This window comes from Mixophyes fleayi, chromosome 10 (assembly GCF_038048845.1).
Source record: "Mixophyes fleayi isolate aMixFle1 chromosome 10, aMixFle1.hap1, whole genome shotgun sequence".
In the NCBI taxonomy this organism is placed as follows: domain Eukaryota; kingdom Metazoa; phylum Chordata; class Amphibia; order Anura; family Limnodynastidae; genus Mixophyes; species Mixophyes fleayi.
The window spans coordinates 97,375-112,861 of record NC_134411.1 but is presented as its reverse complement, the minus strand read 5'-3'; the positions used below and the strand labels follow the sequence as shown (position 1 = coordinate 112,861).

Sequence of the window (15,487 nt, the reverse complement as noted above, 5' to 3'; positions counted from 1 at the left end):
AGAAGCCAAATAAGCTAATTAGTGCCCCAGGAGGAGATGTGCACAATGAAAAATGTAAAGGGCCAAGACCAAACCCTTGTGGGTCCCCAACAGATAATGCGAGTGGAGAGCAGGATGTGCCAGAGGTAGAAACGCTAAACGAGTGGTTTGATAGGTAGGAAGTGAACCAGGAAAGAACGGTGACACGAAGGCCAATGGAGTGAAGGGTGTGTAGGAGAAGAGGGTGATCAATCGTGTCAAAAGCGGCATAGAGGTCCAGGAGAATAAGTATGGAGAAATGACCTTTAAATGCATTTTTTAAGCTACGGGTTTGAAAAAGTGGAGATGTCGCCTATAGCAACCAATCAGATTTAGCTGTCATTTTGCAGAATGTACTAAGTAAATTATAACTAGAATCTGATTGGTTGCTATAGGCAACATCTCCACTTTTTCAAACCCGCAGCTTGATAAATTTAGCCCTTAGACTTTGCAGTAAATAGATCATTCATCACTTTTGTAAGAGCAGTTTAAGTGGAATGTTGATAGTGGAAGCCTAATTGCAGAGTCAAGAATGGAGTGAGAGGAGAGATAGTGAGACAGACATTTGTACACTAATCACTCAAGTAGTTTGGAGGCATAGGGGAGGATAGAAACAGAGCGATTGGATCAAAATTTGATGAGCTAAGCTCATGTTTAATGTTGGATGGAAATTTGCCAGTGGAGACAGGTTGCAGAGGTACGCTAGAGGTGGACGGGCAGTGGAGATGAGGGAGCGGAAAAATTGGGAGGGAATAGGGTCGAGTGGACAGGTTGTAGGGTGAGATGATGAGATGAGTGCTGATACTTTTTCTTCAGTTACTGGAGGGAATGAATTGAGGGTGAATTGGGGAGTGTAGGTGAAGGTGGAGTGTGTGAAATATGGCATAAAGAAGTATCTTGTCGAATAGTGTTGATTTTGCCTTTGAAGTAGGTGGCCTTTGATGAAGTGATTACCTTTCCATCTTTTAGATAAGACACACGACAGTTTGGGCCTAATAAGAACAGGAAACACTGCAACTAAGGATTGTAGGGAACAAGTGGAAAAGGAATTGGGTTCCTCCTAACATAAAACCTCCCATGATTCCCCCAATTCCCTCTTATGGTGCATTCCCTACAGCACAAAACTTACCCAGAAAGACTAAAAGATCTTAATATGTATAGTTTGGAGCAGAGAAGAGAAAGGGGGACGTGATAGAAACTTTCAAATATATCAAGGGTTTTAATAAGATGCAGGAGGGAAACATTCTTCAAAGGAAGAGAAGTATTAGGACACGAGGACATGTACTGACACTGGGGGGAAGAGAAGTATTAGAACACGAGGACATGTACTGACACTGGGGGGAAGAGAAGTATTAGAACATGAGGACATGTACTGACAGTGGGGGGAAGAGAAGTATTAGAACATGAGGACATGTACTGACACTGGGGGGAAGAGAAGTATTAGAACATGAGGACATGTACTGACACTGGGGGGAAGAGAAGTATTAGAACATGAGGACATGTACTGACACTGGGGGAAGAGAAGTATTAGAACACGAGGACATGTACTGACACTGGGGGGAAGAGAAGTATTAGGACACGAGGACATGTACTGACACTGGGGGGAAGAGAAGTATTAGGACACGAGGACATACACTGACACTAGGGGGAAGAGAAGTATTAGGACACGAGGACATGTACTGACACTGGGGGGAAGAGAAGTATTAGGACACGAGGACATGTACTGACACTGGGGGGAAGAGAAGTATTAGGACACAAGGACATGTACTGACACTGGGGGGAAGAGAAGTATTAGGACACGAGGACATGCGCCGACACTAGGGGGAAGAGAAGTATTAGGACACGAGGACATGTACTGACACTGGGGGGAAGAGAAGTATTCGGACACAAGGACATGCACTGACACTGGGGGGAAGAGAAGTATTAGGACACAAGGACATACACTGACACTGGGGGGAAGAGAAGTATTAGGACACGAGGACATGTACTGACACTGGGGGGAAGAGAAGTATTAGGACACGAGGACATGTACTGACACTGGGGGGAAGAGAAGTATTAGGACACAAGGACATGCACTGACACTGGGGGGAAGAGAAGTATTAGGACACGAGGACATACACTGACACTAGGGGGAAGAGAAGTATTAGAACACAAGGACATGTACTGACACTGGGGGGAAGAGAAGTATTAGGACACAAGGACATGTACTGACACTGGGGGGAAGAGAAGTATTAGAACACGAGGACATGTACTGACACTGGGGGGAAGAGAAGTATTAGAACACAAGGACATGTACTGACACTGGGGGGAAGAGAAGTATTAGAACACGAGGACATGTACTGACACTGGGGGGAAGAGAAGTATTAGGACACAAGGACATGCACTGACACTGGGGGGAAGAGAAGTATTAGGACACGAGGACATACACTGACACTAGGGGGAAGAGAAGTATTAGAACACAAGGACATGTACTGACACTGGGGGGAAGAGAAGTATTAGGACACAAGGACATGTACTGACACTGGGGGGAAGAGAAGTATTAGGACACAAGGACATGCACCGACACTGGGGGGAAGAGAAGTATTAGAACACGAGGACATGTACTGACACTGGGGGGAAGAGATGTATTAGAACACAAGGACATGTACTGACACTGGGGGGAAGAGAAGTATTAGAACACGAGGACATGTACTGACACTGGGGGGAAGAGAAGTATTAGAACACGAGGACATACACTGACACTGGGGGGAAGAGAAGTATTAGGACACGAGGACATGCGCCGACACTGGAGAAGTAGGTGCAGAGGAAATCTACTTCACAGAAAGGGTAGTGGATAACTGGCATAGCTTCCGATCAGAGGTGGTAGATGCTAATACAGTAGAGAAATTTAAACATGCTTGGGATAGAAATAAGGATATGCTTACAAAAATCTAACAATCAAAATAGGGATGGAGGTTACCATGGGTTAAAAAATGGGCAAACTAGATGGGCCAAGATGTTCTTATCTGTCGTCAAATTCTATATTTTTACATTAATCATGCTACTTTCCTTAAAGTCCACATACTTTTGGATGGTCTGAAGATCAGGACTGTCCTCAAACAATGGAATTATTGGGAGGTACAGCATACCTGTTAACTGCAACAAATTATAAATAGTGGTGGATACTAAGCACTGTTTGTAGCATTGGCTATAAGTCTGCAATACATTTTACAGCAGCATTTAGTACAATGTAATGTTCATAGTTTTTAATGAGCACAGTGATTTTGACATTAAGCATAATCTGTAACTGGACACTGGTGTGTAACTTGATCGCCATGTCTATGCCATCTTTTGAGCATGAATTTTTAAAAAACAGAGCAGAGTTGCCTTTCCTGGCCTATAAGGTGGCAGAGGAGGGTAGAGGCAAGCAGCAGAGCGGAACATTTGGGTCTATGTGGAGAAGGTAAGGATAGAATTCTCTCCATATTTGCCATAGTACATAGAACACTCAAGTTGCTTCTATATAGCTACATACATTGGAATAATTCATATTATGCAACTAGAGATCTTTAAAATATTTTCTTTATTTCTATGCTGCAGTGGAATGAGCTCAGTTTCGGATTTCTATAGAGAAGGATTAATAAACACTGTAATTTGTAGAATGTAATTTTCTACCATGCTATAAAATAGGTATATACAATATATTTTACAGTTTTTGTTTAACAAAGCCCTATATTAGTTTAAAGAAGACCATTCATTTGTAGATCTACTAGGCTGCAGTGAGCACAAAAAAATAATGTTTCCTCCTTAAAGAGAGGGTTTACTTAATGTTAATATAGAAACTTGGCCAAAAGCAACTCTCTACAAAGAATATTTCTGTTACCTAAGGTAAATGGGGCAGCTTATATGTAATGTAACCAGTGGCCCATCCTAGTTTTCTAGATCCGCCCCTGAATGTAACATACCGCTACGTCACATTATTATTCTTTTTTTGTAGCTGAAGAGTGATATAATCAGTTTCATTGCTCAGTGTGATTTCAGTGGTTGCCATTGACTTTAGCAGGACAGTGTTTTCTCCCACGGCAGAATGCTGCATACAGCATTTTCTCACACGTCAGAATGCTGCATACAGCGTTTTCTGACACGTAGAATGCTCCCCATGGGCAGCACGGTGGCTCAGTGTTTAGCACTTCTGCCTCACAGCGCTGTGGTCATGAGTTCAATTCCCAACCATGGCCTTATCTGTGTGGAGTTTGTATGTTCTCCCTGTGTTTGCGTGGGTTTTCTCCGGGTGCTCCGGTTTCCTCCCACACTCCAAAAACATACTGGTAGGTTAATTGGCTGCTAACAAAAAATGACCCTAGTCTCTCTCTCTCTGTATGTATGTATGTATGTGTGTGTGTGTATGTTAGGGAATTTAGAATGTAAGCCCCAATGAGGCAGGGACTGATGTGAGTAAGTTCTCTGTACAGCGCTGTGATATCAGTGATGCTATATAAATAAATGGAGATGATGATGTGGGAGTATGTCATACCACTGTATACACCCCACTTCCACCACTGTTCTGCATTACATGATGTTAGACTGCCCATGGGGGGATAGGTGATTTCAGGAATCAAAGAGAGGTAGCATAAAGGAGTGCAGCACAAGGTTTATCCTCGGAGCAATGAGGAAGGGTAATGTACATTGTTTCTGTGCAGATCATAGACTCTGGTAACATCAAACATCCCCATTTTACAGCTTATAACAGTAAATAATGTTACATTTGACACGACAAGATTTGATTTTTAAAAATTGTGATTTTTTTTTTTTTTTGTTGAAAATATGGTGTAAATAAACATGTTTTAATGTAAAAAAGTACAAAAGTCCATTACCACATAAACTACCGCAAGCAGAAATAAGAAAGTTTAGGTAGAGTCTGTAAAATGGTGGTAAATATACTCTCGCACTATATATATATATATATAATGCTACACTGAAAAAACTGTGAAGAATGTTCCCCAAGTTCGACATATTTGCGTTTATTAACAGAATTGGGAAATGCTGAATGGTTTATCTGTCTTTAGAAATGATTTTTATAAATGTTTTAATGGTGGGTGCAGTGGCCATAGTGTGGTTTAATAAATAATCATATGGAATGAATATGGGCCCAAACCCACAATGATGCATTGGAAAACCAGGAATATTGTTCCGGTCAGAAAAGATTGAAAACTCTCCGGTCATGTAAGGGTTAAATAGGATATTCTGGATCCTGCCGATTAATGATTCTAGTCCACAGCGCATAAATATTTCCGGTTTATACCCATATGTAACCAAATCCTGGCTATGAATGTGCTGAACTCCAATAAAGTATTTCCCTGTGTAGCACATAGTGAGAACACATCATTACCATCAGCTATTTATATATTTATATAGCGCCACTAATTCCGCAGCGCTGTACAGAGAATATTTGTCAATCACATCAGTCCCTGCCCCATTGGGGCTTACAGTCCAAATTCCCTCACACACACACACACACATACACAGACCGAGAGAAACTAAGGTCAATTAACCTACTACAATAACAGCAGGGTGATACTATATGTAATAGTGGAATAAACGCAATACAAAGATTTTTCATATACTTACTTAGGTCGCTTAATTTCCATTTGACACTTGTACATTCTGCAAAACTCTCATGTTGAACTTCACATCTGAATATCTTGCCCTTGTCCATTATGGTAGATGGTACATCACACTGCTGGTGACATAAAACAGCCTACTTGCCTCAAAGAGGGCATTGCTGGTGCGGGAGGGCAATTGGCCCCCATCTTCCTTGTACCATCTAACTTATATCTATTCTGGATAAAATGAATGAATTCTACAAGATAGATCCATCTCGTCACTGACATGGAGTATTCTGTGTCCTCTGTATTGGTTCCAGCACAGGACGAGTTGTAATATATCACACAGTACAGTCAATAATTATAAAAAATAAGTGGTACTGTGCAGTGTGTATTACACCCAGCTTATAGACCAAGAGAGACTAAAGTCAATTAATAGCAGCCAATTAACCTACCAGTATGTTTTTAGAGTGTGGGATGAAACCAGAGCACCCGGAGGAAACACACGCAAACACGGGTAGAACATACAAACTCCACACAGATAAGGCCATGGTCGGGAATTGAACTCATGACATTACTGTGGGGCAGAAGTGCTAACCACTAAGCCACCATGCTGCACATGTTATGAATGGTCAAAACATGATCTAAAAATACCCAAAGAAATTACATTGAAATTGAGTGAATGAGGGGCTCTAAGCCTCTTTCAATCCGTGTGGACTGGCTTCTTTATGTTACAAGCGCTGTGATTGGCCTGATTCTCCTGTGGGTGTTAATTATCCACAGAATATTGTAGAATCGGCACTGATTTGAAATGTGGCTAAATCCAGAATTGGCTGAAACAATTTTCCCATCTCTACTCAATGCTCAACTGCTGTAGGGTTCTTGGTCTCCAGTTTTTGGTATTAAAATTTCTGTTAATTTACAGATAGTCTTGTATTTTGCCCTGTATGGATATATTATAAGACACAATCAATATATAACATAGTTTTAGATGAATTTACTGTCATTTGGATCTTATCTTCCCACATTGCCAGAGGCCTTTCCCTCCTGGTCACATAGTTTATCAGACATAAAGGAGCTGATCAGATAAGTGTATGTGATATCACCCGTCATCTCTGAGCTGCAGCAATTATTTATTTCCTTTTAAGTATAATAATAAACTATCCCAAACCTATATACTAATAAGCATTACCTAATTAAGGCTGATGATGTTAGTACTTAGCATTTACATTTTCTAATGGATTGAATAAAAAATCATCATCTGTGTTATAAGTAATATGCTGCATTACCTGCAATGTGATGCATGAAGTATATAAGCCATATAGTCGTCCAATTATCATCATCATTCTCAATGCAATTATATGTAAGTTAAAGTCAGAATATTTCCCATAATACATTACACATAACTCTACATTCTATGACACTGTATTTTACATTTCCTCCAAAAGCCAAACATAAATTGTCTTTATTTAACAAATGTGGTGTGGACTTAGCAGTAGGAACTGGTCAATGAAACATAATATTCATCAGTCCCCAATTATAATCATGACTTCCTAGCTACTAATGAATTTTTAGGGGCATATGTACTAAACTGCGGGTTTGAAAAAGTGGATATGTTGCCTATAGCAACCAATCAGATTCTAGCTTTCATTTTGTAGAATATACTAAATAAATGATAACTAGAATCTGATTGGTTGCTATAGGCAACATCTCAAACTTGCAGCTTGATACATTTACGCCATAGTCTACTTTCTCATATACTGTGCGTCAGGTTCACTATAAAATAGTAGTAGATTGGTAGGAAGGCTACATTCTTATCAATCAACACTTGTGAAATCCACTTTGTCACAGAAATATCATTAGAGCGGATAGGTTCACGTTTTATAAACGTTTCGACAATTAGAAATATTTGTTGTTTATATTCAAAGCATAGTTAATCCCCAATGTGCAATATTGATCAGATAATCAAAATTCAGCAACTATAGCTACGGTATTGTTTGAAGCTGTTGTTACTAATCAAAGGAACAACTATTTGTCAATATATGTTATGATGCATCATCTTTTAATTGAAACTTGGTAAAAACAACATTTGCCATGAAACATGGGAGTAAGGGAATACCTGTTTTACAGCACCTGAACGGTACACATGCAACGTCACTGTGTGGGGTTAGAGCTTTACCTGTACATTATTACACGCATGTTACTGGGCAGATTGTGCTTTAAACTTGTTTTTATAACTTGCAACTGATAGGAAATGTGATGTTGAATACTTGTGTCAAAAAAGACAAAAGTATTATAGGAGTGATACCTTTATTGGCTAACCAAAATACATTTTTATATTTGCTAGCTATCAGAGCACAGAGACCCCTTCATCAGGCAAGTTTACAGATGAATGACTGAGAAAATGGCACAATATTTAAGAGATGTTACTCCAAGCAATTTGTACAGGGGGGAAGAATACATCATCATCATTTATTTATATAGCGCCACTGATTCCGCAGCGCTATACAGAGAACTCACTCACATCAGTGCCTGCCCCATTGGAGCTTACAGTCTAAATTCCCTATTATACACACAGACAGACAGAGAGACTAGGGTCAATTTTTTTTATTTTTTGATTGCAGCCAATTAACCTACTAGTATGTTTTTGGAGTGTGGGAGGAAACCGGAGCACTCGGAGGAAACCCACGTAAACACAGGGAGAACATACAAACTCCACACAGATAAGGCCATGGTTGGGAATTGAACTCATGACCCCAGTGCTGTGAGGCAGAAGTGCTCACCACTAAGCCACCGTGCTGCTTCCATAAAGATAAGCTAAAGTAATAAAACTAAGGTTTTCGTTACGGATGGAAGAGTGAAAGTCCTAGGAGTTCAGAGACAAGTTTCTCTTGACAAGGCAGCGCCGCTTTAAATTTTAGCTGTCATCTCGCCGAACTCCCGCGAGTTGAAGACACTGGAGTATGACACATTTACCCCCTGGAGTCACTCTGCTGTGGGGTGTGAAGTGTGTCCATGTAGTGGATGGAATGTTCTTATCAGCTTAAATTCCCAGATTCCCAATAAAGAAGACTCTGGACACCCTTGTGGGTAAACATTTCTCTGGACCAGGACACAGTATGACAGATTTAAAAGTCTTAATACTGAAAGGGTTTTTTAAAAATGACAGGGAGAAAAAAATCTGGGCATTCAAGCTGATAAGAACATTCCAGTCATTGACTCAAGGACTCAACCTAACACCTGGATTTATGACCCACTACATGGACACACTTCACACCCCACAGCAGAGTGACTCCAGATCTCTGAACTCCCAGGACTTTCCCATTCCATCTGTAAGGAAAACCTCAGTTTTATTACTTTAGCTTATCTTTATGATATATTCCCCCCCCTGTACAAATTGGTTGATGTAACATTTCTTAACTATTGTGCCCTTTTCTCAGTCATTCATTTGTAAACTTGCCTGATGAAGGGGCCTCTGTGCTCTGAAAGCTAGCAAATATAAAAATTTATTTTGGTTAGCCTCTCCTATAATACTTTTGTCTTTTTTGACACGAAAGTATTCAACATCACAGATTTTTCTGGCTGACACGGTACTGCAATAAAAAATGTATTTATTTTTTTTGCTACGCAAACTGATAGGAAGAAAATCTAAACTTCAATCTCACCAGGCAATGAAACATTAAGACGCCTCATGATATCAATAAAGTCTCATCGCCATTAGTAAGATATATACAGATACACATTACTGCATGATTCGGCAGATCACACCCACACATATATTGCTTACATTGGTTTCTTCTTTGTGTTCTCTCAAGGGCAGTCACGTATGTCATTTCCTTTCTTAGATAATGTGAGTAAATAAGTATTTTGTCCGAGTATGAATATATTTATGCTTGCAGACGTAGCAGCCTGTGGTACAATTCCTACTGCTACATTGTGACATTTGTGGAGTTTGTAACATAAAGTTACTTTGATGTCAAATAAGAGATAAGTCTATCTAAATATGATGTTTTTCACACTAGAAAGTGCTCCAGTCTGTTATCAGTGCATTTCAGGCTTATAGATTGTGACATTCTACTATTAGCTCCAAATCCTAACCTCTTTCCTGCAATGATCAGTGTTTCCAATACCCTTCTTATTATGTTTGAAGAGTCCAAACTGAATGGAGAGGTGGCCAAGGCTGCGCTGGCAAATGAAGACTGTCCCCACATAGACCAGACTATAACGCCCGATGAGGGCCTGTCCTTTACACAGTCTAGCACTCGGGAGAAAGGTGGACCATACTTTCTCCTTTCACCCGAGGAATATCCAAGTCCGTCTGATGGAGGAGTAAGAAAGGGTAGGTAGATGAGTTTTTATCAGAAAAACTCCAATTCTCCAATAGCTGAGCATGTTGTGCAGGTAGAGAAATGTTGTATTTACAGTATATATCTACAACACGTCTAATCTTCCACTATGCGATTAAACAGTATAGACAGAGGGCTGACCTGGTACCTTCCTGTAGAAATGCTGCATTACTATAGCTAGTCCTTTGCCCACGGAGATGTATATCATATTCCCTATGGATGAAATCCTACTTCATGGTTCCAGTACTATTCCTAACACACTAGTGAATGCCACAAAATATATAACAAGGTATGGCACATGTAGACACAGATGAGGGCCACTGACCCTGTCTTTCGGGAGAACTTTGGATAACTGATATGCGCCTTTCATGTACTAATGTGATACATTTTTACTTTTCATACAGACATTCCGTGTTTTCATCCAGAGAGATGGATTGCTGGTAATATTATATAAGGAGGAAAACCTATGAAATATGAACAGCTCACAATATTTCTGCTACACATACATGATTTTAGAGAGAGAGAGCGAGCTATGCAGGATTTTCACAAAGACTATGTATTTTCATTACATTATAAATTAATATGATCACTTAAAGAAACAAGCTTGATGTAAAAAGATGAAGGTTCGCTTGGTAAGAATGTTTACGTCAGCACTTCTTAGCCCATCAGACGTATGTTAAAAGCATTGTTATTGTTGTCATAAATGAATTCCATTGTCTGCCAACGTATGCCCCTCTGCATGTGTAAAAGCAAGATTACGGCTGCATGCTATGTCTGTAGCTGCAAGCAAGTGGGTGGTATCACTATGGCAACAGGAGGAATGGATGCAAATGTGCAACTTCCCAAACAAGCGCTGCATATGCAACCTTAGAACCCCAATGGTTGCCCGTGCAATGTAAACATACACACTGGTTGCATAAAACAATTACTATTCAGAGTATTTGTTGGTGTAATCAAATATTTAAATTATCAAAACAATTCTTAATCAATGTTTGGCTTCTTGGACAATCTGTAGGAATCCAATTAATATCATATGATGAGGAAGTTTGTGTAGCATAGATTGAGCAGGATTTAAGTATAATGCCCAACATAGAGATGAACGTTACAAACTCATTCCCTCCCAAATGCAGAAAATATTGCCAATGCATGCGGAAGGAAAACAAAGCACTTACATAATCAGGAATAGGAGCAAACTTTGTATTGTGTGGAACATTGAAATATTCTCTGTGATCTTTGATCTTGTAATCTCTCCATAGTTTGGCTCCGCTGGATATTGTTGCCAAGTGATACGACTCTCAGCATGTAACAGTGCATGGGAATCCCGCTGAAATGGCTACACTCTGACTCCATTCTTAGTCCATTCAACTTTCTGATCCACTGCTGTACTTTGCATTTCATCTTCCAAATGAAGGTTCTAGAAATGTCATAGCTAACATAACTGGGAGTGTGATAGAGCGTCCTCCAGTGTCCGCAGTCCTGCTCTCTGCCTTCTCACTCTTCTCTATTCCATCCATCTTGTAGCATGGATCAGTAGCAGAGAATGGTCTAAAGCTTTTCAATCATTCTTACCTTAACATGCTCCAATTTCTTACAGTAGCATCTTAAAGAGCATGGTACTACTAATAACAAATATCAAAAAGAGAAAGATGACCAAATGTGGGCATTACATTATTCTGGCGGGCCATATGCTGCATGATCTTGGTATATTGAATAAAGGGCGGATGCACCAAATAATTAGTGTCTTGCTAGTATGATGCTTTTATCTTGGCTAATATCGGATCTCTCACTGGCTGCTACCATTTTGCGGAAAAAATGGAGACAAATGAAGAATTGCTATTTCTCAGGATATTCTTTGAGCCATAGGAACCCTGCAAGAGTCTGCAGAAGCACAGTAGAATGATTTGATGCATGGGCACCTATTACATTAGAAAGCAATATTAAGGTGTTCTGGCTGACTGCATGGAAATAAAAACAAAACTCCATTGGAGAAGACGACGACTGCCTCTGCATGTAGCTCTTCTACTATTTTTTATTTCTCTCTGTGAAAGTTATCTACCATTTTGAATTAAAAGAACATGGAGGAGTGTTAAGTATTCATTGTATTTTTTACAGGCTTGTTTTTGCAAAGAGCATCCTGTCATTGCTAAATATGCAAAGAGAGGAAGCCATGGAGTCTTGGAATGAGGAGGGAAATGTGATGGGTTACAATAACTCGGACACCAACAAACTTTCCTACGCCACACAACTTTTTAAAGGCAACTTTACTACTTCGTGGGTTCGGTGAAGTTAATTAAGAATGATGCAGGTTTATACTACAGCCAAAATGTAAAACTGTAGAGGCATCTTCTGTTCATTTAGCATGAATTGCATGATGTAAAAAAAGATAAAATAATATAAATAGAATTGCAAAATTCTGCGAAGAAATAAAAAAATGCATATATTTTCCTTTAAAGCTCTTTTACTTTTACAAACATTATGTAGCAAAATGTAAACATTTTAAACTTTAAATTGAACTGCCCTGGGTTGCTTTTTTTGTATACAGACTGATATCTCACAACAGAAGTGCACTGTGGCAGTCATCGGTCACATTGACCAGGTCTACGTACTATATATCATAAATACATGGATAACGCAAACTTTTACTTGTGTACAAACCTTCTGTTTTCTTGTTTTCATTGGCATGCTTGTGGATTACAACTGGTCTATAATGACATTCCAATTGAGGTTCTATTGTATGTTATCAGTGTATAAATCAAACATGGCTATCTCTAAAAAGATTGTTATTAAATGATCCATATGGATATAACAAATGAAATGTGTTAATTTAATACTGGGAACTGTAGTATAAAATCAGGAAACATGTTTGTCAAAATGAGAACAAAACAGCATTGTATGCAATTTCGTAAGTCAAACGCAAAGATGCATGCGCAATATTATGCAAAAACAAAGCTGCATGAAATAAATTTTCTATCATGGTTGTTACTGTCCTGCTGTATCTACACTTTCAGAGAAAATGCTTATTTAGGACATTGCCGTGATGTTTGGTGACACAACATCATTATTTAGATAAATCTGCTTTTTATAGAATTGTGATGGGCAATTGTTCCTGTGTATTTCAAATGAGTACAGAAAGATGTTTCATAATTTAATCTACAATGATAAAAAACTGATAAGAAAAATGCAAGGTTTAAGCAACTACCCTGGAAATATCTGTTTTCTGTTATGAAGTCTCAGGGTCTGTGCAGCTCTTTGTTCCTTACATCACAATAGTCACATGAATGGTCCCCGAATGGTCATGAAGGAGATCAGCGAGCATTTGTCCCTTGCACTTTATCCTTATGGAGAGAAATGAAAATACAAATACAGGTTTATATGAGTATATTCCTGGAATTAATACAGGTCAGGTAAGTGAAATGTTCATTCATGTCTCCAAAATGCTCTTGGACAAAACACGTTTGATATGTATTTGCCCGCCTACCTACTTGATGTTTGGAGGTAAAGCACATATTAGTTTGTAATTGGGGGTAAAATAAATATGTGGTAACAAACATATGTTGTATATGTAATAAAAAGGTGTAATTTTCTATACACATAAATCCAAAACAAATTACAACACAAAACCTAAAGCAGACACATAGAACAAATACATAAAACAAACCAAATTGTAGAGAGTTGGGCTAAAACTCAGAAAAGAGAAGAAAAATAAAAAAGAGGAAAAGGAATAGAAAAAGAAAAAGAGACCAGTAGTGGACGGGTGGCAAATAGCAATATGAGCACTTTGTTAAGGTTAAATAATGGCCTTTTCTTTAGTACATTCTTCAGTAGTCACAGTTAGTCACTGCGATTGTGGGTAAGAAATAATAGTAGTATCACAGTTTTGTCATTAAACCAGAAAGAGCAGTTTATACTGTGATACTACGCTATTATTTCTTATCAATCGAAGTGATTAAAAATGTCTATTGAAGAATGTACTAAAGAAAAGGACATTATTTAGCCTTAACGAAGTGCTCATATCATTAATTGCCACCTGCCCACTGCTGGTCTTTTTCTCCAATTCCGTCCCTGTTTTTTCCCCTTTTTCCTTTTCTTTTCCTTTGCATCAGTCCCACAGTGTTGAAATTAGGTGTTTAAAGCAGTCTTAAAGCCCGTAAAGGACCTTTGTCAGTTATAGCCAAAAAAGAATGTAAGTGAATGTTTCTGCACTGCCACACATCCTGACAAGTGTTCGCTTCACTTCAATTAAGCTTCCTTCAGCGGTAACCAGAGTTAACGCTCAGTACCTAGTACACTCTGCTAGAGGGAGGCTTTGAGAACATGCTGTAAACACCCTGTTTAGAATGAGGACAAAGTACAAGGGTTTGTCTTTGGCATTGATGACAAAATCCATTAAATCAGAGCCTAATCAAGCAGAAAAATTTCTAATATTTTTTGACAACAATCTGAGTAATTGAATATATTTATGTAAACAAAAAACTTTAATTTTAAATGGTTAATAACACAAACTCTGGAAACGCGACACAATCCAGGCTGACATTTCTAATCAGAGTTTTGCTTGGATTTATATGGGTGGGGTCATTTATGCAAATTTTTATTTTGTTTTTTCATATTCAATTAATTTCCAGATAATATTACACCACAAACATTTTACAGTGCACAAAATGTTGTTAAAAACAGTTGTAAAAGGTCAGGCGGGTAGAGAGTGAGCGCCCCATGGGATGTACGAGAAAGGCAAAGGATCATTGTCTATTTTGGAGGATGAATATGACATATGCAAAATACACAAGAGAGACGTACAGAGTCCGTGCCGGCATTTATAATATACATTTATTTAAAAACATAAGGGCAAAATGTACTAGTTGAAAATAAAATAATAATTTAGGTTTGTGGTGCCAAATATAGAAAGTGAGCAGGTCTTGAAGTGTGATTCCTATTTCACGTGCACAGGTGAAAATCTGTGCATGTGAAGACTCAAGAGTCCATGTGACCCGTAAAGATTGCCTGTGGTATGTGATTACATGTGAGGAGTGTATATGTCATGTGAGGAGTTCATATGCCACATGTACTTTTAACATGTCACATGCTCAGTGTATAAGTCATGTGAGCAGTACATGTGACATATGAAGAAGACATATGTCAATTGAAGAGTGCATGTGAAGAGCAAACAAGTCATGCAAAGTGTGCATGTCCCATTTGAAGAGTACATTTGACACGTGAAGAGTGCATGTGACAAATACATGTGGTATGTGAAGAGTGCATGAAGAGTGTACTTGGCACGTGAAGGGTGCATATGTCATGTGAAGAGTACATGAGACACGTGAGGAGTGCATGTGGCATTGAAAGAATACATGAAGAGTACATATTACATGTGAAGAGTGAATGTGGTATGCATGTCATGTGACATATGAAGAAGACACATAAACAGTACATATGGAATGTGCACTTGGCTTGTGAAGTGCATGTGATGTGTAGAGTACATGTGACAAGTGCATGTGAAGAGTGCATGTGATAAGTGAAGAATGCATGTAACAAATGCATGTGACA

General features: G+C 38.9%; 2 protein-coding genes across 5 annotated transcripts in view; one reads left to right on the top strand and one right to left on the bottom strand.

The window, feature by feature from the left end:
- KCNC1 (potassium voltage-gated channel subfamily C member 1) overlaps nucleotides 1–12,924 on the top strand; it is an 88,760-nt gene extending 75,836 nt beyond the window's left edge. The window contains exons 3-4 of one of the 3 annotated variants that reach the window (XM_075187545.1): nucleotides 9,751–9,939; nucleotides 12,059–12,924. In XM_075187545.1, coding sequence (XP_075043646.1) covers nucleotides 9,751–9,939; nucleotides 12,059–12,093 — 224 coding nt within the window. In that variant the 3' untranslated portion in view covers nucleotides 12,094–12,924. Of the gene's footprint in view, nucleotides 1–9,750; nucleotides 9,940–11,202; nucleotides 12,031–12,058 lie in introns of those variants that run through there. The other 2 variants (XM_075187547.1, XM_075187546.1) reach the window with 2 other exon arrangements.
- SERGEF (secretion regulating guanine nucleotide exchange factor) overlaps nucleotides 12,387–15,487 on the bottom strand; it is an 88,215-nt gene continuing 85,114 nt past the window's right edge. For both annotated transcript variants that reach the window (XM_075187549.1, XM_075187548.1), the window contains one exon: nucleotides 12,387–13,281. In XM_075187549.1, coding sequence (XP_075043650.1) covers nucleotides 13,277–13,281 — 5 coding nt within the window. In that variant the 3' untranslated portion in view covers nucleotides 12,387–13,276. The remainder of the gene's footprint in view (nucleotides 13,282–15,487) is intronic.